This window comes from Pan troglodytes, chromosome 14 (genome assembly GCF_028858775.2).
Source record: "Pan troglodytes isolate AG18354 chromosome 14, NHGRI_mPanTro3-v2.0_pri, whole genome shotgun sequence".
NCBI classification, from domain to species: Eukaryota; Metazoa; Chordata; class Mammalia; order Primates; family Hominidae; genus Pan; species Pan troglodytes.
The window spans coordinates 57717393-57745282 of record NC_072412.2 but is presented as its reverse complement, the minus strand read 5'-3'; the positions used below and the strand labels follow the sequence as shown (position 1 = coordinate 57745282).

Sequence of the window (27890 nt, the reverse complement as noted above, 5' to 3'; positions counted from 1 at the left end):
TTATTTATTTATTTATTTATTTATTTTTTTGGAGACAGGTTCTTGCTCTGTCACCAAAGCTGGACTGCAGTGGTGGGATCATGAGCCCTCTCCAGCTCTAGTGATCCTCCTGCCCCAGCCCCCCGAGCAGCTGGGACCACAGTGCCCGTCGCTATGTCTAGTTAATTTTTCGTAGAGACGAGTGTCTCACTATGTTGCCCAGGCTGATCTCGAACTCCTGGGCTAGAGTGTTCCTCTCCTGCCTCTGCCTTCCAAAGCACTGGGATTGCAAACATGAGACATTGTGCCTGCTCCTCTTCCAGCTTCTTGAGGCCAGCTGCATTCCTTGGCTGTTGCCCCTTCCTCTACCTTCAAATAGCTTTCTGATTCTGACCTTCTTTTTGGGCCCCTTCCACTTTAGAGAACCCTTGTAATTACTTTGTAATTACCCAACCACACACTCCAAGATCGTCTCCTTATTTTAAAGTCCGCTGATTAGCAACCTTAATTCCATCTGCAATCTTAACCCCCTCTGCCAAGCAAGAGAACAAACGCACAGGTTCCAGGGAGTAGGATGTGGACATCCTGAGGCGGAAGCATTATCCCGCCTTCCACAATTGCCCAAGGTCACATAGCTAGTAAGTTCTAGCTAGCACTGAGTGCTGTGCCCGTGAAATTTATCTACATAGGCTTTCACTTAACCTGCAGACAGAACTCAGTTAGTGGGGGACAATTTCCCTCAATGTTAATAGCACTGTTCCACTGCAACGTGGAACAACAGCTTTAAAACGTGCTCTTCGTAGGCCCGGCTACTCCGAGAACAGTGCCTCCCGCCAGACCCAGGCGGCTTCCTTCACCCGCAACCCGAGAGACGACCCGCCGGGCCCGCCCCGCGGAAGCCGCCGGTTGCCAGGCCAAGGAGTGGACTAGGGTCGCCGGGGAAGCGGGTGAGTGGTCCCCGCCCTGGCGGGCTGCCTCAAGAACGAGGAGCGCGGCGCGTGGTCGCGGCGCGGAGCCGAGTGGGAGCGGGGGGTAGACGCGCTCCGGGCGCGCGGCCGCGCCCCTCACTTCCGCCCCGCGGTTTGGACCGCTCGCCGCAAACCCGCAAGTCCCTCGCCGCCTTGGGGTCTGGGCGCGCGGTGCCGTGGGGGTCAGCAGGGCGGAGCGGCTTTTCCAGGAGAAAGGGCCCTCACGGGTGAGCGGGGCGACTGGGCTCCCCCGCGGTGCAGTTGCCCCGCGGGCGCCGGCCCCGGCTCAACGCATTCTTCTCGCTCGCTGCCCGGAAAGAACCAGTGAGAACCGCTGTTGCGGCAAAAAAGAAGTTAATAAGCGCAGGGCTGGCCAAACCAGAACAGGGTCTCAGACCTGTCTCCCCGAGAATTCGGGGGCGAGGGTTTTAAAGGGCATTTTGGCGTCGGGGGGCTGGGGAACTGAAACAATTGACCGGCTGGGGATGAAATCACAAGAGCGTCTGAAACTCGGGGCGGCTTCGTTGGTTCCCACGAAGGGGGTGGGGTCAGTTTCCCTTGTCTTGAAGTTTACACGAAATCCCTCTCCCAGTTATCCTAGCCTCTGTGCTAGAATAAGAAAACGACAACACGGTGAAAACTTAGCCCGTGAGGTTAGAAGCAAGATGGAGTCAGTCATGTTAGATTTCTCGCATTATTTATACATCTGTAAAGGTGGTTTCAGGGACCTTTCTGAACTTAGCCCGTATCTCACTGGTGATCCCACTTCTGGGTATTTGCAAATCACTTTATTAGGTTTTTAAAAGTATTGTTGCAGGCATGCGAAGGGGCCGATATACTTTTGCCATGTCCAGAGTGTATTCAGGTCTTGTAATGATCATATGGGTGTAATATTGAGTAACAGGTAAATGTGGGCAGAAAATATCAAATGTGGTTTTCAGCTAAGAAGTCTGGTTGCTCTTAATTTTCAGTTACTCTCCACTGCATAGAATAAAGCCCTGAAGAAACGAAGAATAAGATCATGGGGAAACTTGGCTTCCATGTTAAACCGTGTAATACCAAGTGTTAGAATAGTAGTAAAGGACTTGTTTCTTTCACATCTGTATACACTCAAAAGACCTCATCGATCTTGGAAAAACATTGTTTCGAAGACAATGTGTATGAGTGATTTGGTTATATGAAGAAATTATTTCTAGGATTTCCTGGTAATTCTGTGATAAACAGGAATACAAACTGGAATTTTTACAGGTCACTATAGTAGAGGTTTTAGTTTGATTTTTGCTTCGCCTGTCATGCTCTCTCTGCCTTATAATTCTTTGTGGTGTAATTAAAAAACGAACACTAGGGCCGGACGGGGTGGCTCACGCCTGTAATCCCAGCACTTTGGGAGGCCGAGGCGGGCGGATCATCTGAGGTCGGGAGTTCGAGCCCAGCCTGACCAACATGGAGAAACCGCGTCTCTACTAAAAATACAAAATTAGCTGGGCGTGGTGGCGCATGCCTGTAATCCCAGCTACTCGGGAGGCTGAGGCAGGAGAATCACTTGAACCTGGGAGGTGGAGGTTGCGGTGAGCCGAGATCGCACCATTGCACTCCAGCCTGGGCAACAGGAGCGAGACTCCATCTCAAAATAAAAAACAAACACTGTAAGCTTTTTGAAAAATCAAGTAAATTCATTACAGTGTTTTTCCTGCAATGAAAAAGAATGCATCACTTTTCTAAGGTTTTAATAATCATAATAGCTGCCAGTTATTCAGGACCTTGTATGTACCAGGCAAAGTGTTAGGAACGTTTTATCCATTTTCTCTTATGTGCTAAGCAGTCCCGCTAGCTGCTTCATCCTGGAAATATAGGTGGGAGACTGAAGTCAAGGACTCCAACTGTGTGTTTAACATCTCTCTTGACTCCCAGGAACCTCCAGTTCGGCATGTCCAAAATGAAACACATGTCTGTCTTCTATCAATATGTTTTGCCCAACCCCTGCAACACTCCCACTTCCAGAAAAATCACACAAACAAAAAACCACACACACAACCATTGTGCCTTTCCTCTCTCAGGGAGTGCCAAGAAACCATCTGGTTCATGCCAGAAACTTGGGAGTCAACCTTGCCCCCTTCTCTGCTTGCCCCCCATAAATCTGCCACCACAAATCCTGTCAACTGTTCTTACATCTTTCCTTCCCATTTTTTCTGACCCCATTGCCTCCACTCTATTCCATTTCATTATTTTCCTGCCTTTTCTATTGTTGGAGCCTTCTAACTGGCCTGTGTCTCTGAGCTGGCCTTCCTGCCCCTCCTCCACTGGTCCATTTAATCTGCAATCTGAGTGAATGTTTTTTCTAATATGCAAATATGATTATATTGCCTTCTTGGTTAAAATGCTTCAGCAGCTTGTTACATTCTTCTTTCAATTTCTTGAACTGAATGTAATTTCTTTAGCTCTTAAATATGCAATTTCCTCTTCCTTGATTACTCTTTTCCTCCTCTTTGTCTAGCCAAGTTTCATTCATCCTTCAGGCTTCAGCTTAAATAGCCTACATTTGTTGAGGTTTATGGTTATCTCTGCATGGGATGTCCACGTTGGCAGGGACTACGAGAGATTTTTCAGATTATAACATCTGACTCAGAGTTGGTGCTCAGTGTCTACCTGTTGAATGTAGTATAGGGGAGGAAAAACATTTTTTCTCTACCCTGTTAGGTTCAGTAGCTGGGCCCTGCAAAGTAAACTGATGAAAGATAGATTAACAGGAAAAAAGGTTTATGCATAAATGTAAAGAAGTGGTTAGACCAGGGGGCTCATATGCCATTTTAACAAAGAGTGATAAATTGTAGAGAAGTAACTAGACAAAAGTAGGGGAATGCTTCTTGGGTAAATTGTAGGAAGGTAAATATATGGCGGAAGCTAACATAAGATAAGGGTTATTCAGTAAGGTTTGTTATGTGGACTCAAGTTGGTGCCTTCCCCATTGGTAAGAGTTGCTCTCCTCTTCCTGGTACTGGAAAGGAAGACACATTTACAAATGGATATTTATTACCTGTACATAGGAAAATTTATGCCCTGCATTTATACAAAAAAGGGAGGGCAAAGAGCAAATTGGTTTCAGCTCAAAACAATTCTTACATGAAAGTGGCATATTTTGGGGTAGCATACACTGATCCCCTTCAAAAGGAATAATTGCTTTTCTCTTATCATGGTTATGAGAGCTACTTTGAATTAATTTTTGCTTTTTGAAAGTACATTTAATTCTCAAATGTTTCTGCTTTTGAATGCAGTTTGGGAGAGCCCATGGTGACTGCGTGAGTGGAGCCCAGCTGTGTGGATGCCCCAGCATGGATGACTACATGGTCCTGAGAATGATTGGGGAGGGCTCCTTCGGCAGAGCTCTTTTGGTTCAGCATGAAAGCAGTAATCAGATGTTTGCCATGAAAGAAATAAGGCTTCCCAAGGTCACTACTAAAGAAATTAGCTCACTTTGAAAGTATACATGCAATTTATATAAAAGAATAAGTTTTTGGCCAGGCACAGTGGCTCACACCTGTAATCCCAGCACTTTGGGAGGTGGAGGCGGGTAGATCACCTGAGGTCAGGAGTTTGAGACCAGCCTGAGGTCAGGAGTTTGAGGCCAGCCTGGCCAACATGGGGAAAACCCGTCTCTAGTAAAAATAATAAAAAAAAAATTAGACAAGTGTGGTGGCGTGCACCTGTAGTCCCAGCTATTCAGGAGGCAGAGGCAGGAGAATCACCCTAACCTGGGAGGCAGAGGTTGCAGTAAGCTGAGATTGTGCCACTGCACTCCAACCTTGGTGACAAAATAAGACTCTGTCTCAAAAAATAAATAATAAGTTTTTGAGTTTTAACATGGAATTTCTCCTTCATGCAAAAGATGTAATTGGTTTATTCGTTAGCTTTACGAGGGCTCGATACATTATATGTGGTTCTTAGGATATTGTAATTAACAATGGGAGAAAAACAGTAAAAGTTTTGGTGGTGATTACTGCTAATTTTATTTCAGCAAATAATTGGTAATAACTACCACTTTCGTATACCTAATGGTGCAGGAAATCTTTGCCAGAGCAACTCAGGTGCAGTATTAATGAAAAAGGATCATAAAAATACAGTGAAGAACAAATGCTAACCTTTGGTACCAGTAAACCTACTCTGTGGATCAGTTTATAGGTTTTATTTCCTTGTAGACCATTACTATGTATCATAGTTGTCCTATGAAAGAATTCATTACATGAAGACTATGTCATAATATTTTGGATCAATTTTTAAAAAATACATTCTAATAAAGTTCTCAGAGTGCTAGGTATTTTTTTCCCACTGTATTCTTGACTTCATTCAGTGATTTTCAAACTTGAGTGAGCATCATAATCATCTGGAGGGCTTGTTAAAACGTGGATTGCTATGCTCCACCCCCAGGCTTCCGATTGAGTAGGTCCAGGTGGGCTTGTGAATTTGCATTTTTAACAAGTTCCCAGTTGGTGCTGATGCTGCTGGTCCGAGAACCCTTGTGTTACTACACAATCAATGGCAATTTCTTTTCTTTCTTTTTTAAAATTTATAGATGGGGTCTTGCTCTATTGCCCAGGCTGGAGTGTAGTGGCACAATCGTAGCTCACTGCAGCTCACACTCCTGGGCTCAAGCGATCTTCCCACCTCACCCTCCCCAGTGGCTGGGACTACTACATCTATAGTCTATATCTATAGTCCCAGCCACTGGGGAGGGTAGCCACCACACCCAACTAACAATGGCAATTTCTTGATTGTAAGATGAATCATTCAGAATTTCATCCTCATAGAGTAAGTTAGGGATAAATGGTTTTGGAAACTTACTTTGCTTGCCATCTTTGTTCATCCTTGATGCAGTAATATACCAGCATACTCTTTTTTTATCTGGACCAGTGGACTCCTCTAAGTGATGCAGACAGTCAAAACATGAAATCCGTCGCTCCCTTTTTTTTTTTCTTTTAGGATAAAACATTTCTTTTTCTTTTTTTCTATATCACAAGTCATCAAGCAAAAGATACACTATTTTTGATGGTATACTGGCTCTCTAAGTCAGGTGATACTTAGGCTGATATTAAAACTATTTACATTCTGTATGTGTAAGGAATGAAAAAAGAAAATAAAAATACAATGAAGGGGTCAGCTCAAGCATGAAAATATAGCCAGAGTTGAAAAATCAACATGTATTTTCTTTTGTCATTTGACAAACTTAAGTTGAGCCAAAGTGTGTTATAAAACTGCATCTAGCATTAAAGTGTCATATAAACCATGTTATTGTAAAGTTATGTATTTTAAAATGCAGTATTAAGTTTATGCTTATTTAAAATGTTTTTCTAGTCTTTCTCTAATACACAGAATTCTAGGAAGGAGGCTGTTCTTTTAGCCAAAATGAAACACCCTAATATTGTTGCCTTCAAAGAATCATTTGAAGGTAAATATGAATTCCCCCAGATATGTGCATTTCTGAATTTGATTTATAGCCACTACAGCTTTTCTAAAGAGCTTATATCTGTTTTAGCTGAAGGACACTTGTATATTGTGATGGAATACTGTGATGGAGGGGATCTAATGCAAAAGATTAAACAGCAGAAAGGAAAGTTATTTCCTGAAGACATGGTAAGAGATTGACTTACATAGTTTCTCTCAAGGTTTAGAAGCCACTTTTCTCATAAACTTTGTATAAGTTAAAACAAAAGCATTGATGTCTGTAATTACCTGAGAAGGTAGATAGAAATGACTGATTTCTGTATTGGTGTTACCACTTAGTGTCCTCAGGATATGGCTGCCTGAAATGGTTTTAGGAAGTAAAATCTATAGGTTATAAATTATTATGAAATAAAACTTTCATGTTTAGAATAATTTCAAGATCGTATCACCAAATTTTGTACTAGATATTTAAAATCTTGGTTTTTATCGTACTGAAATTTTAGAAGAGAGGTCTATTTTATTTTGTATTACTAAAACATCAGAAGAATGAAGCTTGCCATTTCTGTTTCTTGGGAGTACCTATTCTCAATCTTTTTCCTCCTAAAGCTTGAAGTGGTCCCTTCAGTCTAAGACTTGCTGCCTTTTTAGTGGAAAATTGCATACTAAATATTTTTTAATGAATTGGCTATGGAAAATATTTAAATTGCTCCAGTGAGGCTTAGTTTGATTTAGGTTATAGCATGTTATGAAAGTATGTAAATAAATGTAAATAAATATTATTCATTTAGAAACTATATTGTTAAAAATATGGGTTCCGTAGAAGGAAGTCAACCTTGGCTTCAACTGGAAGAATCTCCGTAGCAAGAGGGAAAAAAAAAATTAGTTTGACATTTAGTTGTAGGCCCCCAAGACACCTAGAAATTCTGGGTACTGTTGACCTTGGACTTATAAGCAGGAACTATTGACCTCAAAGGATTATTTATGATATAATGAAATCTTTTGATGTTACCGTATGGATATTCTGCAGAAGTAAATGAAAATCCAACATAATGATTACACTAGAAAAGCTGTAGTGTATTTCTTATTGGTGAACTCCCTTTATATAAGCATTTAAGAAATATTTTTATTTGGTTGAATATAAGAATAATATAAGTGGAAGTTTTACTAAAATAAATTGCTATTTGGATCATGCATAAGATGATGGAATATGGGAGTCACAGCTTTTCTCAGTTTCTCCAAGTAACACTGAATCTTAGTTGAACTATGTAATTTATAGGAGTTCTGTACTCACATTATGTAAAATCCTGGTTGACTAAGGCCTAGAGATGATTCTTTGGAATTGTAAGTTAACATGAGCCAGTTACTGCATTCTTGAAGATTTTGCATACCTTTTTCTTACAGATACTTAATTGGTTTACCCAAATGTGCCTTGGAGTAAATCACATTCACAAGAAACGTGTGCTACACAGAGATATCAAGTCCAAGGTGAGTGGAGTACATTTTTGGACTTAAAAAAAAAAAAAGTACTTAATTCAGTCATTTTACTGTGTTATCCCATGCATTTTGGGACAGTTTTGTTTAGTTTAGAAATATTTGTCAGCCTAATATTTGTTATTTACTTTTCAAATTTAAATTCCCCCACCTTTCTTAAAATATAATTGACAAAAATTATGTATGTTTATGACGTACAACGTGTTTTATATATATACACACACATTGTAAAATGATTAAATCAAGGTAATTAACATATCTGTCACCTCACGTACTTATTATTTCTTTGTGGTGAGGACATTTAAGATCTACTCTCAGCACTTTTTAAGTATTCTATGCATTATTAAGTATTCTATGCATTATTATTAACTATAGTCACCATGTTGTACAACAGATCACTGGAACTTACTTGTCATAACTGAAACTTTGTACCCTTTGACTTAATATTTATACAAACCAAATAAGGTAATACCTGAGAAAAAGTCATTGAAATCTCTGTAGTAGTACAGTCATGCATCGCTTAACGACAGGGGGATAAGTACTCAGAAATGCATCGTAAGGTGATTTTGTTGTGTGAGCATCGTAGAGTGTGCTTACACAAACCTAGATGGTATAGCCTATTACACACCTAGGCTATATAGTGTAGCCTATTGCTTCTAGGCTACAAACTGGTACAGCGTGTTACTGTACTGAATTTCTCAGGCAATTGGAATACAATGGTAAGTAGTTGTATATTTAAACATAGAAAAAGTACATTAAAAATTTGGTATTATAGTCTTCTGGGACCATTGTCGTATATGCCATCCATTGTTGACTGAAATGTGGTTATGCAGCATGGGACTGTGTATATTAATGTGTCCTAGCTCTCTTTTAGTGACCACTTACTAAGTCCATGTGTTCTCAGATGGAAAACGGTTGACACCTGGGCCTGCCATGTGGCATCACCCTGACACAGGTTCTCACCGGGTCGATTGCGTCTGCTGATACAACCTAAAACTTGCTTGTTAGATTTTGAAGCACTCATCCTGAGTTTCCATGCAGGGGAATGTCTAGCGATCAAGAGGGGATCTTGGTGTTTTGTGTTCCACTCTGGGACTCAGCTGTCAGCATTTCTAGCCTTAATCTCCATCATCAGCAGGCTTTGGAAGACAGCTTATCTGCCTCATGTTTGATGATAGAAGACATAATCTGAGCTTTTCTTTTTAAATGCAGAATATCTTCCTCACTCAGAATGGAAAAGTGAAATTGGGAGACTTTGGATCTGCCCGTCTTCTCTCCAAGTATGTATGTCTGTTCTACAGTAGTGACAGTAATCAAAACATCCATTTTCAGGAATGTTCTGTAATCATTCGTTGCCTTTTTATGGTTTTAGTCCGATGGCATTTGCTTGTACCTATGTGGGAACTCCTTATTATGTGCCTCCAGAAATTTGGGAAAACCTGCCTTATAACAATAAAAGGTGAGTGCTGCATATTTGATGTCAGGGTGCCCATTTGGTGACAGGCATTTTAGCCTGCAAATGATGCTAGAGTCTGACGTCACTTCAAAACAGATGCATGGATCATATTGGTTTCTAAGAAATATATCTGAAAGCAGAAATATATCTGGAATCTATATTGCTAATCCATATTGCTAGGCTGCTAGATAAAAGTAATAGTTTTCCAATTGCTATTAATTATAGCTGAGAGGAGCAAATGCTGAAAGAAAGGCTAGTCATTTCTAGGGACGGTATGAATTATATCAGTGGTTCCCAAACTGTTGCTCCCACTTATAAAAATCCCAAATCCCAGGTTGCGTCTACACTAATTAAATCAAAATGGCAAAGGGTGAGAAGCAGGCATCAGTAATTTTTCAAGATCACTGGGTGATTCCAATGTACAGCAACATTTGAGAATGAATAGATTGTGTCATTGAGTTGGTATTTACAGGGCTAGATTATAAGCACTTGTGATAGGTAAGTTGATTGCAGGAGGTTAATATGAAGATCTTAATGATTTAAAATGCAGTATTTTTTCTGAATATAAGTTATATGTGCCCATTGTGGGGATGGATGTGCAGGGAAGATTGGAAATAGACCTGTAAGAAAGGACCTGGAAATCACCCACTTTTCTTAACTGCCAATAACATTTTGATGTTTTTTTCTTCATTTACTTTTCCCCCTAAAACTGGTTGATATATTTTATATATAATTTACTTTAGTCGTTTTATATTATAGTCATTTCCCCACATACTTAAACTCTTCATAAATTTTCTAATGGCTACATATATTTTACTATATGGCGCTTCCAAAATTTACTTAGTAATCCCTCTGTTGTTGGCCTTATATTTCTACATTTCAGTCTCATAAACAGTGCTGTAATTAACATACCTTTTGTCTAAATTTGTCCTTGTTTTATATGACATTCTTGGCATGGATTCTAGGAGGAGAAACACCTAAAGGCTGTTGTTACTTTTTGCTGACTTGCTTTCTGAAAAGGGTATGACAATCTATACTAAATAGGTTTTTTTAAGAGTAGAATTGACTGAATGGGGACAAAACAGCTCTACAGGGACTTATTGGGACAATTGGGGAAATTTGGGTATGCAGTAAATTTTAAATAATGTTACCGAATTGAGATTAAATTCCTTGGATGTGATAACAGTATTGTGTTTATGAGGGAAAGTGTAGGTCTTCGTTCTTAGGAGATACATGCTGATGTATGTAGGGATGAAGTGTTCAATATCTGCAACCTTTTTTTTTTTTTTTTTGAGACGGAGTCTCACTCTGTTGCTCAGGCTTGAGTGCAATGGCACAATCTTGGCTCACTGCAATCTCTGCCTCACGAGTTCAAGTGATTCTCCTGCCTCAGCTTCCTGAGTAGCTGGGACTACAGGCGCCCGCCACCACACCCAGCTAATTTTTGTATTTTTTAGTAGAGATGGGGTTTCACCATATTGGCCAGGCTGGTCTCGAACTCCTGACCTTGTGATCTGCCCGGCTCGGCCTCCCAAAGTGCTGGGATTACAGGTGTGAACCACCACGCCCGGCGGGCAACCTTTTTTCAAGAGATTCAGATAGATATAGAGGAGGGAGATTAGCACGCAAACATGGCCAATGAGAATGATTGGGGGACCTAGATAAGGGCATGTGGACATTGCAACTTTTCTGTAGATTTGAAATTTAAAAAAACTAAACGGGGAAATAGTTGGTAAAAACCATTAATTAAAATAAAAAAGAATATCATTTAGAAAAGTCTGGAGGAGCTGGGCCTGGTGGTGTGTGCTTGTAGTCCCAATTACCTGGGAGGCTGAGGCAGGAGGATTGCTTGAGCCCAGGAGTTCAAGGCAGCAGTACAGTGACATCATGCCTGTGAATAGCCACTGCACTCCAGCCTAGGCAACACAGTGAGACCCCATCCCTTAAAAAAAAGAAAAGGTGGGCTGGGCTCGGTGGCTCACGCCTGTAATCCCAGCACTTTGGGAGGCTGAGGTGCGTGGATCACGAGGTCAGGAGATTGAGACCATCCTGGCTAACACGGTGAAACCCTGTCTCTACTAAAACAAATACAAAAAAAAAAATTAGCTGGGCGTGGTGGCGGGCGCCTGTAGTCCCAGCTACTCTGGAGGCTGAGGCAGGAGAATGGTGTGAATCCGGGAGGCAGAGCTTGCAGTGAGCCGAGATTGTGAGGCTGCACTACAGCCTGGGCAACAGAGCGAGACTCCATCTCAAAGAAAAGGAAGAACCCTATCCGTTAGAGCCATCCAGCAGACTGTGTGGGAAGTAGAGAGCTGCCCAGCAGGAGATGTGATCAAAGGCTGGGTGCTGTGTCCAGGGTGGTCGGAATAGAAACTACACTGGATGCCTTCCAGAGTCCTTCTTCCAGCTGTGATCATCTGAGTCCACAAATATTCCCTCTTGCTACTGAATTCCCAAATGCTACTGAAGTGATATCTCAACCGCCCCAATTTGAAGGGGGTGGGGATTGAAAAGCAGAGAGTTTTATTGTGAACACTACTCTTAGGAAGTATCTAGGTGTTAGACCAAAATTATATGTTTTAATACCTAGGAATTACTTGTGATATCTATTCTTATTAAAGGTAAGAAATTATTTTTTGTACTAGAAAATACGTAACCCGCTTGTGATTACATTGCTTCTTTATGCTTTCAGTGACATCTGGTCCTTGGGTTGCATCCTGTATGAACTCTGTACCCTTAAGCATCCAGTAAGTATGGCGTGCAAAATGGAAAACGCAGCTTGTCATATCTAGCTGAGCCCTAATAATATGACAGATTCTAGTTGGCAGTTTGCTTCCCTAGGATGAAGTCATTATAAAAGTTTGTATATGTTTCCAGTGCAGTCATCTGCCCTGGGTTAGTTTTGTAGCATATACTAATAGGAAATTTCCATTATTCAGTTTGGCTGTGCAATACATAACCTTTCTCTCTCTCTTTTTCTTTCTCTTTTCCTCTTTTCTTTCTTTTTGCTATTCTTAATTTTTTATTTTGATAAAATAAATATAAAATTTGCCATTTTATCCATTTTTAAGTATACAATTCATTGTCATTAATTACATTCACAATATTGTGCAACCACCACTATTATCTCTTTGGGGGTTTTTTGTTTTGTTTTGTTTTGTTTCGTTTTTGAGATGGAATCTTGCTCTGTTGCCCAGTCTGGAGTGCAGTGGTGCAATCTCAGCTCACTGCAACCTCCGCCTCCTGGGTTCAAGTGATTCTCCTGCCTCAGCCTCCCAAGTAGCTGGGACTACAGGTGCATACCACCATGCCCAGCTAAATTTTTTTTGTATTTTTACTAGAGACATTTTTTTTTGTATTTTTTTGTATTTTCCCCCATGTTGAGCAGGCTAGTCTCGAACTCCTGACCTCAGGTGATCCACTCGCCTTGGCCTCCCAAAGTGCTGGGATTACAGGCATGAGCCACTATGCCCGGCCACTACTATCTCTTTGTAAAACTTTTGTCATCACCCCAACCAGAAACTCTGTACCCATTAAATAGTTGCTCCCCATTTCTTCCCTTTCCCCAGTCCCAATCTAATTTCTGCCTCATGAATTTGCATATTCTAGGTATTTCATACAACTGGAATTATAGAACTTTTGCCCTTTTGTGTCTGGTTTATTTCACTAGCACAGTGTTTTCAAGGTTCATCCATGTTGTAGCATCTATCAGGATTCCATTCCTTTTTATGGCTGCATAGTATTCCATTGTGTGTATAGACATGTTTATCCATTCATCTGTTGAGGGACACTTGGGTCGTTTCTGTCTTTTGGCTATTGTATATAATGCTGTTATGAACAAATAGTGTACAAGTATCTGTTAGAGTCCTTGATTCCAAATTTTGAGGTTTACATTTCGCAGTGGAACTGCTGGGTCATATGGTAATTGTATTTAGCTTTTTGAGGAAGCAGCAAACTTTGCAAGAGTGGCCGCGTCATTTTTTTCCTCAGCTTTTTGCAGTTAGATTTCACTTATATGAGTTTCCTCTCTAACTGAAACATCATGAAAACATAGACTTTGCCCTATTATGTGTTTTTTCAAGATATTTTTAAAAATATGAACAAAAAAAGGTTAAATAACTTGTCCCGCTTGTTCAGCCGTTGTTTATTATATAGAACAGCAACTGCAGGGCTAATTCCTATTAGTTCTTAGCTTTGCATGGAAATAAATTCTGTTCTTTGGGCACAGGCTGAAAGTTAGCTTTTTTACAGATGTACTTGAGGGCACATAGAGCTCAGGAGAGGGTGAATGGTTGAGAAACAATCTTCACCACTACCAGATGAAAGTAGCTCAAACTGAAGACACCTGGTATTAATGAGAGGTTATCTTCCTTGAATATAAGTGGTTTATAATGATAGCTACACAGTTAGAACAACTTGGGGAACCTTTAAAATGCTGATGCCTAGGCCCACAGCACAGTGATTGAATTAAAATCTCTGAAAATGTCCTGGGCATTAATGTTTTTAAAACAGGTGATTACAATGTACAGCCCAAGTTGAGAACCACCATAGTCTACAAATAAAATTATTTTTAAAATTCCAACATCTTACAATTCTTTACTTCCTGATGTATCTTTTTCATAATTTACATGTACACGTTCTTCTTTTTTCTAGCAAGAATGAGTATTAAGGACTATAGTGCCCTGAATATTTGGCATGAGATCTGTCATCCCTTGTCTGCTCGAAGACAAAAGTTGTTCTCAAACCTTTAGGAAACACAGATAGTTGGTGTAATGGTTAAAAAGCCAGAGGCAAAGCAGATTCAGTAGTATTTGTCATTATCACAATTTGTCCTTTGTTATGTGTTGATTTTTCTTTTTCATATATTCACTTACATTTTATATTCATAGGACAATACACTTTTTAAAAAATAAACTTCTTTTAAATTTTAAAACAGTTTTAGATTTACAGAAAAATTACAAAGATAGTACAAAAAGCTTCCATATACCCCACACTGTAATTAACATCTATCATAGCCTTGAGGTGTAGAATCATTTCTTAAGCAAGATTCAACAAGCAGAAATTATTAAGGAAAAATGATGAATAAATTCGACTATACTAAATTTTAAATTTTGCATAGCAAAAGATACCATAAATAAAAACATAATATGCAGATCAGCAGAAAACATTTTCAAACGTAACTAGCAATGAATTAATAAAATATCTTTTTTAAAATTTTTATTTTAAGTTCTGGGGTACATGTTCAGAGTACGCAGCTTTGTTACATAGGTAAATGGGTGCCATGGTGATTTGCTGCACCTATCAACCCCTCATGTAGGTATTAGGGCAATACACTTTCAAGGTAGAATGCTAACACATTCTTTCATAAGCATTACCAAGGCTGACATCTAATGTTAGTTCTGATATATTTATTATACATGGAAAACTTTAAAAACATTACTCCAGTCTGTCATTGTATATCCCACGGTGTTACTCATCAAATTTTCATAGCTGCTTTAATGACAGGAATGGTTAAAAAGGATTTTGCAGTAGAAGTTTAAAATTGGAAAAGTCTGGCCAGGTGCAGTGCCTCATGCGTGTAATCTCAGCACTTTGGGAAGCCAAAGTGGGAGGATCGTTTGAGCCCAGGAGTTCAAGACCAGCCTGGGCAACATAGCAAGACCCTGCGTCTAAAAAAAGAAAAAAAAAATTTAAAAATTAGCCAGGTGCGGTGGCACATGCCTGTAGTCCCAGCTATTTGGGAGGCTGAGGTGGGAGGATCGCTTGAGCCCAGGAGGTCAAAGATGCAGTGAGCTGTGATTGCACCATCACACTCAAGCCAAAAAACCACCTGTAGAAAACTGGGAAAGTCTGAAGTGCATGTTGCTATGGAGCAGGCCTGGCAGTTTCTGGGAAGGGCTGGAGCAAAGGGATATTACACTTATTATAAACCTTTAGTATCAGTTGATGTTTTAAAAGGCCATGTGTATATATTACTTTGATTTTCAATATATATTAATAATGTATATCTGCAAAAAACATTAGGACTAATAAGGTAGTTACAGCAGGCATTGATGGAAATACTTTTTCTAGGTGGGGAAGCTTTTTACCATTCATGTTTAACTTTCTCCTAAGCCACCTTAAGATTATATAATGGTATCTTAAGGACACCTCTAGAAAGAAAAATGACCAGAGAGCAGATATGTTTATAAAATTAGAATAATTTACATAACTGGTAGTTTCTTGCTTCCATTTCTTCCCCTGTATCTGCTTGTGAAGTTCAATTTTCCTTTTCAGTTTCAGGCAAATAGTTGGAAAAATCTTATCCTCAAAGTATGTCAAGGGTGCATCAGTCCACTGCCATCTCATTACTCCTATGAACTTCAGTTCCTAGTCAAGCAGATGTTTAAAAGGAATCCCTCACATCGCCCCTCGGCTACAACGCTTCTCTCTCGAGGCATCGTAGCTCGGCTTGTCCAGAAGTGCTTACCCCCCGAGGTATGATCTGTGTTGGATTGGTTGTGAACAGTTTTCAAGTGTATGGTAAAATGGTTTGTTATCTTTTAACATTATACATTACATGTGCTCATCAAAATCCAAATGATACAGAAGTATATTAAAAAATAAAAAGTTAAAACTTCGTTTCCTTCCTCTTCCCCCCCACAATGCTATTCCCCAAGTATAATCACAGTTTGTATATCCTTCCAGACCTTTTTTAGACATATATAAATGTCTGCATTTGTCTATCAAAATTATATGTACTTTTTTTTCTTGAGATGGAGTCTCGCTCTGTCGCCCAGGCTGGAGTGCAGTGGTGCGATCTTGGCTCACTGCAACCTCCACCTCCCTGGTTCAAGCAATTCCCCTGCCTCAGCCTCCCAAGTGGCTGGAGTTACAGGCACACGCCACCACGTCCAGCTAATTTTTTTGTATTTTTAGTAGAGACGGGGTTTCACCATGTTAGCCAGACTGGTCTCAAACTCCTGACCTCAGGCAATCTGCCTGTCTCGGCTTCCCAAAGTGCTGGGATTACAGGCATGAGCCACCATGCCCGGCCTGTATGTACTTTTTAAAGTGGTACTTTTGTTTTTCAACTTGAAATATTATTGTGCTAAAGAATGCTGATGATGAAATGATATCACGGCAGTATCTATAGAAAAGTATGTTTTCACATCTCTAAATTCTCAACTTTAAATTTCAGATCATCATGGAATATGGTGAGGAGGTATTAGAAGAAATAAAAAATTCGAAGCATAATACACCAAGAAAAAAAAGTAAGAATTTTGACAGAGTATTTTTTGTTAAGTGCTCTTTTAAAAATATACTATAACAGAAAAGAAATGTATAATTTTTAAGTTATTAGAAATGATCATCAGAGATACTCCTCAAATGAACCTTTTCTTTTTGTTACTTCAGATGTAATTCTGTACTGAATACTTTTTGATCCCTGAAAAAATTGGGATTTAAAAAAGCCTAGTTTTGGATATTTTAGTGATGGAAAGATTATGCTGTCATTATTAGTTCCATATTTTCTCTGGCTTGTTGTGTAGGTCAGGTAGAAGGCTTCTTCTGTGGGCTGACCTAAGAATCTATCCATGAAAATACAGCACTAATCTTGTAGGAAAATATATCCCAAGTTTCTGAAGAACCATCGTGTAAACAGACTTTTTAAAAAGAGAAGCTTTTCTAATGTAAACTGTGGACTCTGGGTGATGGGTGGTAGTGATGTGTCGGAGTAGGTTTATCGACTGTAATGGTGCGGCATGTTAGTATTGGGGAGGTGGTATGTGTGTGGGGACAGGTGGTATATGGGACTCTCCGTATTCACCACTCAGTTTTGCTGTGAACCTAAAACTGCTTTTTTTTTTGGAAATGGAGCTTCACTCTTGTTGCCTAGGCTGGAGTGCAATGGCACAATCTCGGCTCACTGCAACCTCTGCCCCCCCAGGTTCAAGTGATTCTCTTGCCTCAGCCTCCCAAGTAGCTAGGATTACAGGCATGTGCCACCATGCCTGGCTAATTTTTTGAATTTAGTAGAGACGGGGTTTCACCACGTTGATCAGGCTGGTCTCGAACTCCTGACCTCAGGTGATCCACCCACCTCGGCCTCCCAAAGTGCTGGGATTACAGGCCTGAGCCACTGTGCCTGGCCTAAAACTGCTCTTAAACAGTAAAATATCCTAATTAAAGACAAAAACCAGAGCCTTTTCCAAAGCTGTGAATCATCCACATAATAGCTACATGAAATTTTCATACATCTATAGCCTATCCTGAGAAAATATCAAATTTAATTTATTGTCTCTTTGGAAGTTGTCATCTCTGAATTTTTTCAAAGCTATTTTTATTCCCTTTCATTTCTCATCAGTGATTTCCTTCTGAAGAAATCCAACAGAGATAGTAGCTATGAATGGAATACAGGAGAAGAATTAAGAAGTGTAGGAGATCATTCACTGCTGGGACATGTTGCAAAACCTCTATTGCCTGGTGCTCTTTATCATAATGTTATATGCAGATACTACAAAAGAAACATTTTGAGAACTGTATTGTTTTCTTAAACTTAACTTTTAAGTGTTGTTTTTGGAAGGATGCAAACCCTTCAGTCTTATAACTCAACCTTTTCTCCATTAGTTAAGAGATAGCGGCTGGGCGCAGTGGCTTACGCCTGTAATCCCAGCACTTTGGGAAGCCGAGGTGGGTAGATCATGAGGTCAGGAGATCGAGACCATCCTGGCGAACATGGTGAAACCCTGTCTCTACTAAAAATACAAAAGATTAGCTGGGCGTGGTGGCAGGTGCCTGTAGTCCTAGCTACTCAGAAGGCTGAGGCAGGAGAATGGCGTGAACCTGGGAGGTGGAGGTTGCAGTGAGCCGAGATTGCGCCACTGCACTCCAGCCTGGGCGACAGAGCGAGACTCCGTCTCCAAAAAAAAAAAGAGATAGCCAGTTACCTTTGTTTTACCAGTTTGCTTTAGCATAGGTGTTATTCTGTGGCTTTTGTTCACATCTCAAGGTAATGGGAAATTAGTTTTAAAATGCTGGGCAAGAAAAAAAGAGACTAAAAAATTTCAAGGTAGTTTGGAAAAATGTAGGGTTTTTTTTTAAATTAACTTTATTTTATTTTTGAGACAGAGTCTCACTCTGTCTCCCAGGCTGGAGTGCAGTGGTGCAGTCTCAACTCACTGCAACCTCTGCCTCCTGGGTTCAAGCAATTCTCATGCCTCAGCCTCCAGAGTGGCTGGGATTACAGGCATGCGCCACCATACCTGGCTAATTTTTTTTTTTTTTTTTTTTTTTTTTAATAGAGACAGGGTTTCACCATGTTGAGCAGGCTGGTCTCAAACTCCTGACCTCAGGTGATCCACCAGCCTTGGCCTCCCAAAGTGCTGGGATTACAGGGATGAGCCACCGTACCCGGCCAAAAAAGTATAGTGTTACAGTTTCTAAAAAGAGGAATAAAGTAGTTAGAGAAATGCCACCAGACTGGGACCATATGTCTGATGGCATCTCCAGTTTAATCTGTAGACAGACCAGAATAATGAAATGGAACAGGGCAGGGATTGCGTCTGATTTGCTCACTCTTGTATTCTCAGTGCATCATCATCCATGTTCAATAGCAATTTTTTAAAACGTTGAATGAATAAGGGACATGAACCACTATGAGGTATAGCCATTCCTACCAAAGGGATCAATTGCCAGGGTTCTCTCCTGACTTCTCCTGCTGTTCTCTTCTGAGTTAATAAACAGCTCACTTCTTTTTAGGGATACTTATTTCACCAGCTGTGATAGCCAACAGGAAAAGTACGGACTCCACTAGCTAGCAGGCACCAAAGGGGAAAATAACCTTAAGTATGCAGAGTATGTTACCTCTTAGTGCTTAAATGGGTTGGCATAAGTGAATAGAGATGTCTTTTAACTTTTAGATTTTAACTTTAGGAATGAAACAGTGGAAATAGCCTCTTTCAATAACTGAGATGTATTATTAGGTGATTAAAGCTTGTTATTCCCATTCAGGATATCAGAGAGCTTTGGCTCTTTGACTTTAATAACCTCACTCACTTCTCCAGCTGTATGAAGATCATATTAGGAACTTAATAGGATGATCCTTTATGTGTTTTATCTTTCTACCTTCTCTCTCTCTTTTAAAAGCAAACCCCAGCAGAATCAGGATAGCTTTGGGAAATGAAGCAAGCACAGTGGTAAGTGCTTTAAAATTACTTTATGAGGCCGGGCGCGGTGGCCGGGTGTGGTGGTGCACGCCTGTAATCCCAGCTACTCGGGAGGTTGAGGCAGGAGAATCAAGTGAACCTGGAGGCGGAGGTTGCAGTGAGCCGAGATTGCGCCATTGCACTCCAGCCTGGGCGACAAGAGCGAGACTTCATCTCAAAAAAAAAAAATACATTTATGAAATATCTACCTCCTGGATACCGGGTTACCCTTAAGTGCCGTAAGATATTTGGAAGACTGTGACCTGGTCCCTCTAGTTAAGTACTTCTTCCTTCATTTTCTGGCATGTGAAATAACTGGTAGCTGTTCATCTGCACTGTCAGCTGAGCCACTTTAGGTCGCCATTTATTGTTTATTTTTCCATTTATTATTATTATTATTTGAGATGGAGTCGCTCTGTCACCCAGGCTGGAGTCTAGTGGCACCATCTTGGCTCACTGCAAGCCCCGCCTCCTGGATTCATGCCATTCTTCTGCCTCAGTCTCCTGAGTAGCTGGGACTGCAGGCACCCGCTACCATGCCCAGCTAATTTTTTGTATTTTTAGTAGAGATGGGGTTTCACTGTTTTAGCCAGGATGGTCTCGATCTCCTGACCTTGTGATGCACCCGCCTCAGCCTCCCAAAGTGCTGGGATTACAGGCGTGAGCCACCGTGCCCAGCCTCCATTTTTGATTATTGATGATAGTGGTTTCAATACAGATGTGGAAGAATTTTGTCTTGCTTTCAGTCATGAAAATCTTGTGTTATCCTGGTTTTTTTTTTTTTTTGAGATAGGGTCTCACTTTGGCATCCAAGCTGGAGTGCAATGACGTGAACATGGCTCACTGCATCTTCGAACTCCTGGGCTCAAGTGATCCTCCCACCTCAGCCTCCCAAGTATCTGGGACTACAGGCATGTGCCACCATGCCTAGCTTTTTTTTTTTTTTTTTTTTTTTTGGCATTTTTTTAAAGAGATGGGGTTTTGCTATGTTACCTGGGCTGGTCTCAAACCCCTGTGTTCAAGTGATCCTCCCGCCTTGGCGTCTTAAAGTGCTGGGATTATAGGTGTGAGCCATTGGGCTTGGCTGCTTTTTGGTTCGTTTATTTTGAAACAGAATCTCCCTCTGCCACCCAGGCTGGAGTGCAGTGGCGTGATCACGGCTCACTGCAACCTCTGCCTCCCGGGTTCAAGCAATTCTCATGCCTCAGCCTCCTGGTTAGCCGGGACCACAGGCACGAGCCACCGTGCCCAGCTAATTTTTTGTCTTTTTGTAGAGATGGGGTTTTGCTATGTTGGCCAGGCTGGTCTTGAACTCCTGACCTCATGTGATCTGCCTGTCTTGGCCTCCCAAAGTGCTAGGATTACAGGCATGAGCCACTACACCTGGCCTGCTTTTTGTTTTTTTATGGTGGTAGAATATACATAATATAAAATATGCCATTTTAGCCAATTCTGAGTGTACAATTGAGTGGTGTTAATTACATTCATAATACTGTGCAACCATCACTACTGTCTATTTCCAAAACTTTTTATCATCCCAAACAGAAACTCTGTACCTGTTAAGCAATAACTCCCTCTTCCACCACTGCAGCCCCTGGCAGCCTCTAATCTCAAATCTGGTAGCCCCTGGTAGCTGCTCAAATCTTTGTGTGAAATTGCCTATTCTAAGTATTTCATGTAAGTGGAATCATACAATATTTGTCCTTTTATGTCTGGCCTCTTTCACTTACATAATGTTTTTAAGTTCTTCTGTGTGTCAAAACTTCATTCCTTTTTATTGCTGTGCTGAAGCTGAATAACATTTAGATTACTATTTAGATCTTAACATTTTTCTGTTCAGTGCCTTGTAGCACCTCCTTGTTACCCCAAGAATCAATTTTCAGGCTGGCATTCGGGGTCCTGTTCATCTAGCCCTGGGCAACTGTGACATTCTTTTACACTGAAGCTTCCCTAAAGCTGTGGATATTAACAGCCGATCCATGTTTCAGTGTTCTCACACCCCCCCCTTAGCAAACTGTGTACTATTGATTTTTTCTTCAGTATTTCAGTTAACCTTTCTTTCTTTCCTTCTCTCCTTCTCTCTCTCTCTCTCTGTTGTCTAGGCTGGAGTGCAGTGGCGTAAACACCACTCACTGCAGACTCAACCTCCTGGGCTCAAGGGATCTTCCCACCTCAGCCTCTTGAGTAGCTGGAACTACAGGTGCATGCCACCATGCCCGGATAATTATTTAACTTTTTTATAGAGATGAGGTCTCACTATGTTGCCCAGGCTGGTGTTGAACTCTTGGGCTTAAGTGATCCTCCCACCTTGGCCTCCTAAAGTGCTGGGATTTATAGGTGTGAGCCACTTCGCCTGGCCTAACCTTTCAATTCAAAAAGGAAAAGATGTTGTATGACAACAAATTGTTCTCTTCATGGAATGTACTAGTAATTAAACTTTTAAATTTTTTGAATGAACCATAGGTTCTAAATAAATAACAACACCCCACCATTATGTTGCTACAAATGGAATACAGACCTCTATACTTTTTTTCTTTTCATTGTAATGTCTGTTTTTTCCAGTTTTTGAGGTATAATTTACATGCCACAAAATTTACCCATTTTTATGCACAATTTGATAAATTTTGGTGATGGTATTTAAATATCCATATAACCCCTGCCACAGTCATCATATAGAACTTCCAGGTGGGGCAGAGTGGCTTACGTCTGTAATACCAACACTCTGGGAGGCAGAGGCAGGAGCATTTATTGAGGCCAGGAGTTTGAGTCAAGCCTGGGCAACACAATGAGACCCCATCTCTACAGAAAATTAAAAATTTTAGGTGGGCATGGTGGCACATGCCTGTAGTCCCAGCTACTGGGAAGCTGAGGCGGGAGGATCGCCTGAGCCTGGGAAGTTGAGGCTGCAGTGAGCTATGATCGCACCTCTGCACTCCAGCCTGGGCAACACAGCAAGACTCTGTCTCAAAAAGAAAAGGATTTCCATCCCCTAAAATGTTTCCTTGTGCCCTTTGCAGATGATCTGTGCCCACATGCTATAGTTTGATACCACCTGTAGTGAACACAGCAATATGTGTTTGCAAAATGAAAAGGGTGCAACATGTAAACAAAATGGAGAAAAGGCCAAAAAGTCAGTCAGGAAATGGAGGACTTGAGGTAGGAAAACTTGTGTGCAGGCCAGCAAAGGACAATGGCAATGAAGGCAGAGTTGAATAGCGCCCAGAGGAATGTGGGAGGCTGCTGCAGACACAGAAAGCAGTGATCCTCAATGGGAAGGAAAGACTGGAATCCCCCGGGGGGCTTTTCACAGCTGCCCCTCACCACTACTCCTCCAAGATTCTGATGTCATTCTTGAGTGTAGGAGGCTTTGAAATCTCTGCTGTAAGTGAGCTACCACTGTTAAGTGACAGATTTTTATGTTCCCTACATGTGTGGGAAGAGAAGTTTCAGAACCACTGCTTAGAAATAAGAAAACCCACCATGCCACCCAAGCCTACTCTTTATTTATTCATTCAATAAATAATTGAGAATTTGTTTGCCTGAGACTGTTTAGGCATTCAATATGTACTTCTTCTCAAAGTATATGCAGACTTAGTAAACTAGATAGTGTATTACTATATTTCACGAGATAAATCAAGGGCTTAGATAATTTGGAAAGATACTGAATTAAGTGGGAACATTTTGATTCTATATGGCAACTTTATAAAATATCTCATTTTGATATTATAGTTTGTAAAGCCCCATACAGCAAACCATATTGAAATTTTTCATTAGTCTTTTCCTTAGTAAAGACTTACCAAATAGCTGTCATTTTAATATATCCTCTTCATATTTATAATAATTGATATTAATGGCTATTAATGTGTATGTCTATTAATATATACATGTATGTAGGTTTATGGTTAATGTACATATATGTTATTAAATACATATAGATATATATGGCTATTAATATACATGTCCTTGGGGTTCTATGATTATTCATGTATTTTAATCCATTAATTTTTATTTGAAATTAAAATGGCTGACTTTGCATATTTGTTTACCTTTTTGTAGCAATTCAATCATTATTTAATCTGTATTGTTAATCTCTTTTAAAGCAAGAGGAAGAACAAGATAGAAAGGGTAGCCATACTGATTTGGAAAGCATTAATGAAAATTTAGTTGAAAGTGCATTGAGAAGAGTAAACAGAGAAGAAAAAGGTAAGTTATTCAAATTCTAATCATTTCTTAGGTGAGGAGTTGGGGAATACAGAGGGAATACCAATTTTTATGTTACTAGGTCTCGGATATCATAAACAAGAGTACAAGCTGATATTTGTTTGCTTATCTAGTAACTTATTTAATGTTTTAGGAATATTTTATTTACCTACAACAAAAGAGAGAATAGCATTGATCAGTAAGAGTCATTAGAAAGAGTAGTATTTATTGTGCTATCCACCATAAAAAGCATAGCATACTGTGTGTATATAAGTCCTCCCAGGGCTTCATTCTTGTATAATATAGAATATGTAACTATATACATATTATTTTTTTAACTCAGTCACTGTAATGATTCGTTTTAACTTTTCATTTTGGATTTTTTTTTAAATTTCCTTTGCTACTTAGATTAGAAAGAACATTGATCTTTCAAACATAGATCTGAATATGAAAGAGAAAAGAAACACTTCCATATTTGTTAGAGTCTATGTGTGGACAGAGATGGATACATAATTTAACATGCTTGGCATTCCTTTTTCACACTTTAAAATCAGGTAATAAGTCAGTCCATCTGAGGAAAGCCAGTTCACCAAATCTTCATAGACGACAGTGGGAGAAAAATGTACCCAATACAGCTCTTACAGCTTTGGAAAATGCATCCATACTCACCTCCAGTTTAACAGCAGAGGACGATAGAGGTTAGTAGTCAGATTGAATACTATTATTTTATTAGAGAACTTTTTCTAATAGTTACTTAGTGCACTTAGAGGCTTTTAATGTCTGTGAAGGGTATTTGGCGTCACACATCAGAGCATTGCTCATACAGGTGAATGAAGCAGATTTTAGTTAACAGTCAAATATAACTAACTTTGCTTGAAAATATGATCTGGAAAGTACATGCTGAAAAATCTTTTTTTATTCAGCACTAATTTTTGTCTTTTTGCAACTAGGTGGTTCTGTAATAAAGTACAGCAAAAATACTACTCGTAAGCAGTGGCTCAAAGAGACCCCTGACACTTTGTTGAACATCCTTAAGAATGCTGATCTCAGCTTGGCTTTTCAAACATACACAATATATAGACCAGGTAATTCATGTCTGTATGTGACCTTGGAAACCCTTTGACTTTTTGAAAATTGTGGCAAAATATATATAACATAAAATTTACATTTGAACCATTTTAAAGTGTACAGTTCAGTAGCGCTAAGTACGTCACATTGTTGTACAGCCATCACCAGTATCCATCCACAGAAATGTTCTCATCTTCCAAAACTCAATTCAAAGGGTTTCCCTCCTCCCAGAAACGCTTTGATTTCAAAGTTATAAAGTAATTCATGGCACTGTATTTTTAGGTGTTTTTTAATCTTTTCTAGCCAGTCTTAAGCTACAATTAAAATTTTTCATGGAGCTACATTACTTCTGTTTGCTCATTTGTTTGCTTATTTTCATAATCCTGCTACTACTTTCTTTGAAGAGGAGCCCATTTTTATCATGCAAATATGCCATTGCTTTAGCAACAACTCCAAGATTTCTTTTGTTGTATACCTGAACTCTGTTACACTGAATAGAGCTCAAAAAGGATGAACAATTAGGATTTGATTTTTAAATTTTTTTACAGATATTTTTACTAACATTGTATAAAATAATTTTTTTATAATACTCTCCTTAGGAATCCAGGCCAGTGGTCTGTATTAGATATGTATATGTGTATGTGTATTATAATTATGATAATTTAATTACTAAGCCATCTTGCTAGGTTAAGATCTAAGATAAATTATACCAAGTAGAGCATGTAATGGTATGGCAAGTCTGACTATATTTATTGCAACGATGTAGTTGTATTTGTTTATTTGGTCAGTATTTATTGAATGCCTAACATAGGTTAAGATTAAAAAAAGAATAAAACACAATTCCTGCCCTAAGGATGAAGGAGTTCTTTACGTGGGAGGTCAGCACACTGATAAAGAATTATAGTGCCCTGTGATATATGCATTCAGATAGAGCTGTGCACAAAAGATCATGGAAGCCCTAAGGAGAGGCTAATGCATGGGAGGAAAATGTTAAGGAAGGTTAACGGTTATGAATTTCAATTTTGCAATTTTAGGTCCTGGATTTTGTGTCTGGTCCAGTGATGAAGTCTTTGTCATTTTAGGAAAGTCCCTGTTTAAAAAATATGTCATAGTTCTATTTTGAAATGCCTTTTAGAAGATTCGGCCCATGTTTTTAGGTTAGGTTTTCATGCTGTTTGTGAAAAATCTAAAAGTAATTACACCTGGAAAATTTTTTTAAGCATGCATGTGGTCTTCCTTCAGCTCCCTACTTTTCTTCCTCCCCATTGTGAAAACTTGGGAGGAGAAAGTTCAAAGGAAAAAAGAAATTACTATAACCCAACTTCCAAAGGTAACTTTTAATGCCTTAATATACATTCTTATATTGGGAGGGTTTTATGGCAATTTTCCGAGTTTTTTTTTTTTCTCTTAAAGAAAATCCTGTTTATAGGCTAGCTGTGGTGGCTCACGCCTGTAATCCCAGCACTCTGGGAGGCTGAAGCAGGAGGATTGCTTGAGCTCAGGAGTTCAAGACAAGCCTGGACAACATAGCGAGACCTCGCCTCTACTAAGAAAATTAGCCAGGCATGGTTCTGGACGCCTCTAGTCCCAGCAACTTGGGAGACTGAGGGAGGAGGAGCTCTTGAGCCTGGGAGTTCGAGGCTGCATTGAGCTATGATCATGCCACTGCACTCCAGCCTGGGTGACAGAGTGAGACCCTGACTCAAAAAAAAAGAATAAAGAAAGTACTGTTTATAAATTTAATCCACATCCTGGTGCTTCTGCCTCAGGGGCCTGTTTTATGCCCACAATCATGTTGGGTAATGTGGGGAGACACTACAAAAGAGTTATGGGACATGGCATTGTCCTCAGCCAGCAAGCTTACGGAGGATTTTAATCAAACTGCATGAAATAAGTAAATACTGTTTAAATTGGTATATTTTCTGTTAATATCTCCTGAAGGTTCAGAAGGGTTCTTGAAAGGCCCCCTGTCTGAAGAAACAGAAGCATCGGACAGTGTTGATGGAGGTCACGATTCTGTCATTTTGGATCCAGAGCGACTTGAGCCTGGGCTAGATGAGGAGGACACGTACGTTGTGATATGCATAGAAAGCTGTAGCTGGGGTGGGGTGTGTGCGTGTGTGTGTGTGTGTGTGTGTGATTTAAATTAGACCATGATAATTTCAGATTTAGTAGGGACCTCTTATATTACTTTTCATCATAAATGGATATTTATATTCTGATCTTTTGTCTGGGATGGGTAATGCCTTACAATATGATTATAAAATTCCTGATTGAGCCCTACACCTATAGCCTTTCAGCTTGGACTTGTTATTTTTTAATATATTAGGTTTTATATTGTTAAAAGTTTTAGAAACAGTCAAAGAAGTGATCTTTTGGAAGAACTGGCAATTTTTTCCCTTCACTTGCCTTATGGAACTCAATTTTCAAAAGCTTAAGTATTGTTATGGTGGTATTCCGCTTTGAACTCATCAACAGATACTGTGCCCCTAATGTAGAGGTTTATGGTCCAAATTGTTTTTTCACAGGGACTTTGAGGAGGAAGATGACAACCCCGACTGGGTGTCAGAGCTGAAGAAGCGAGCTGGATGGCAAGGCCTGTGCGACAGATAATGCCTGAGGAAATGTTCCTGAGTCACGCTGAGGAGAGGCTTCACTCAGGAGTTCATGCTGAGATGATCATGAGTTCATGCGATGTATATTTTCCTTTGGAAACAGAATGAAGCAGAGGAAACTCTTAATACTTAAAATCGTTCTTGATTAGTATCATGAGTTTGAAAAGTCTAGAACTCCTGTAAGTTTTGGAACTCAAGGGAGAAGGTATAGTGGAATGAGTGTGAGCATCGGGCTTTGCAGTCCCATAGAACAGAAATGGGATGCTAGCCTGCCACTACCTACTTGTGTGATTGTGGGAAATTACTTAACCTCTTCAAGCCCCAATTTCGTCAACCATAAAATGAAGATAATAATGCCTACCTCAGAGGGATGCTGACCACAGACCTTTATAGCAGCCCGTATGATATTATTCACATTATGATGTGTGTTTATTATTATGTGACTCTTTTTACATTTCCTAAAGGTTTGAGAATTAAATATTTTTAATTATGA

General features: G+C 39.9%; 1 protein-coding gene across 13 annotated transcripts; it reads left to right on the top strand.

The window, feature by feature from the left end:
* Nucleotides 1-253: 253 nt before the first annotated feature.
* Nucleotides 254-27890, top strand: NEK3 (NIMA related kinase 3). 13 transcript variants are annotated; one of them, XM_054664984.2, is made up of 17 exons: nt 254-617; nt 783-926; nt 4220-4393; nt 6294-6387; nt 6475-6572; nt 7785-7868; nt 9087-9154; nt 9247-9333; nt 12023-12077; nt 15607-15807; nt 16511-16583; nt 19456-19505; nt 23615-23717; nt 24269-24412; nt 24665-24799; nt 26724-26850; nt 27311-27890. In XM_054664984.2, the coding sequence occupies exons 3-17, from the start codon at nt 4277-4279 to the stop codon at nt 27393-27395; spliced, it is 1521 nt and encodes a 506-aa protein (XP_054520959.1). In that variant the 5' UTR covers nt 254-617; nt 783-926; nt 4220-4276; the 3' UTR covers nt 27396-27890. The 13 variants fall into 13 exon arrangements, 11 of the variants coding, with proteins under 11 accessions (XP_054520959.1, XP_009425275.1, XP_001160404.1 ...); XR_010150749.1 differs by lacking the exon at nt 254-617 and adding an exon at nt 26025-26112 and having other exon boundaries at nt 749-926; XM_001160404.6 differs by lacking the exon at nt 254-617 and having other exon boundaries at nt 749-926.

Bases quoted from the DNA above. Each gene is read 5' to 3' on its own strand.
- NEK3 (XM_016925333.4), top strand. From the start codon at position 4,214: ATGCAGTTTGGGAGAGCCCATGGTGACTGCGTGAGTGGAGCCCAGCTG. The intron at 19,506-23,614 runs GTAAGTGCTTTA...TCTCTTTTAAAG, and splicing joins GAAATGAAGCAAGCACAGTG to CAAGAGGAAGAACAAGATAG. The intron at 23,718-24,268 runs GTAAGTTATTCA...CTTTAAAATCAG, and splicing joins AGTAAACAGAGAAGAAAAAG to GTAATAAGTCAGTCCATCTG.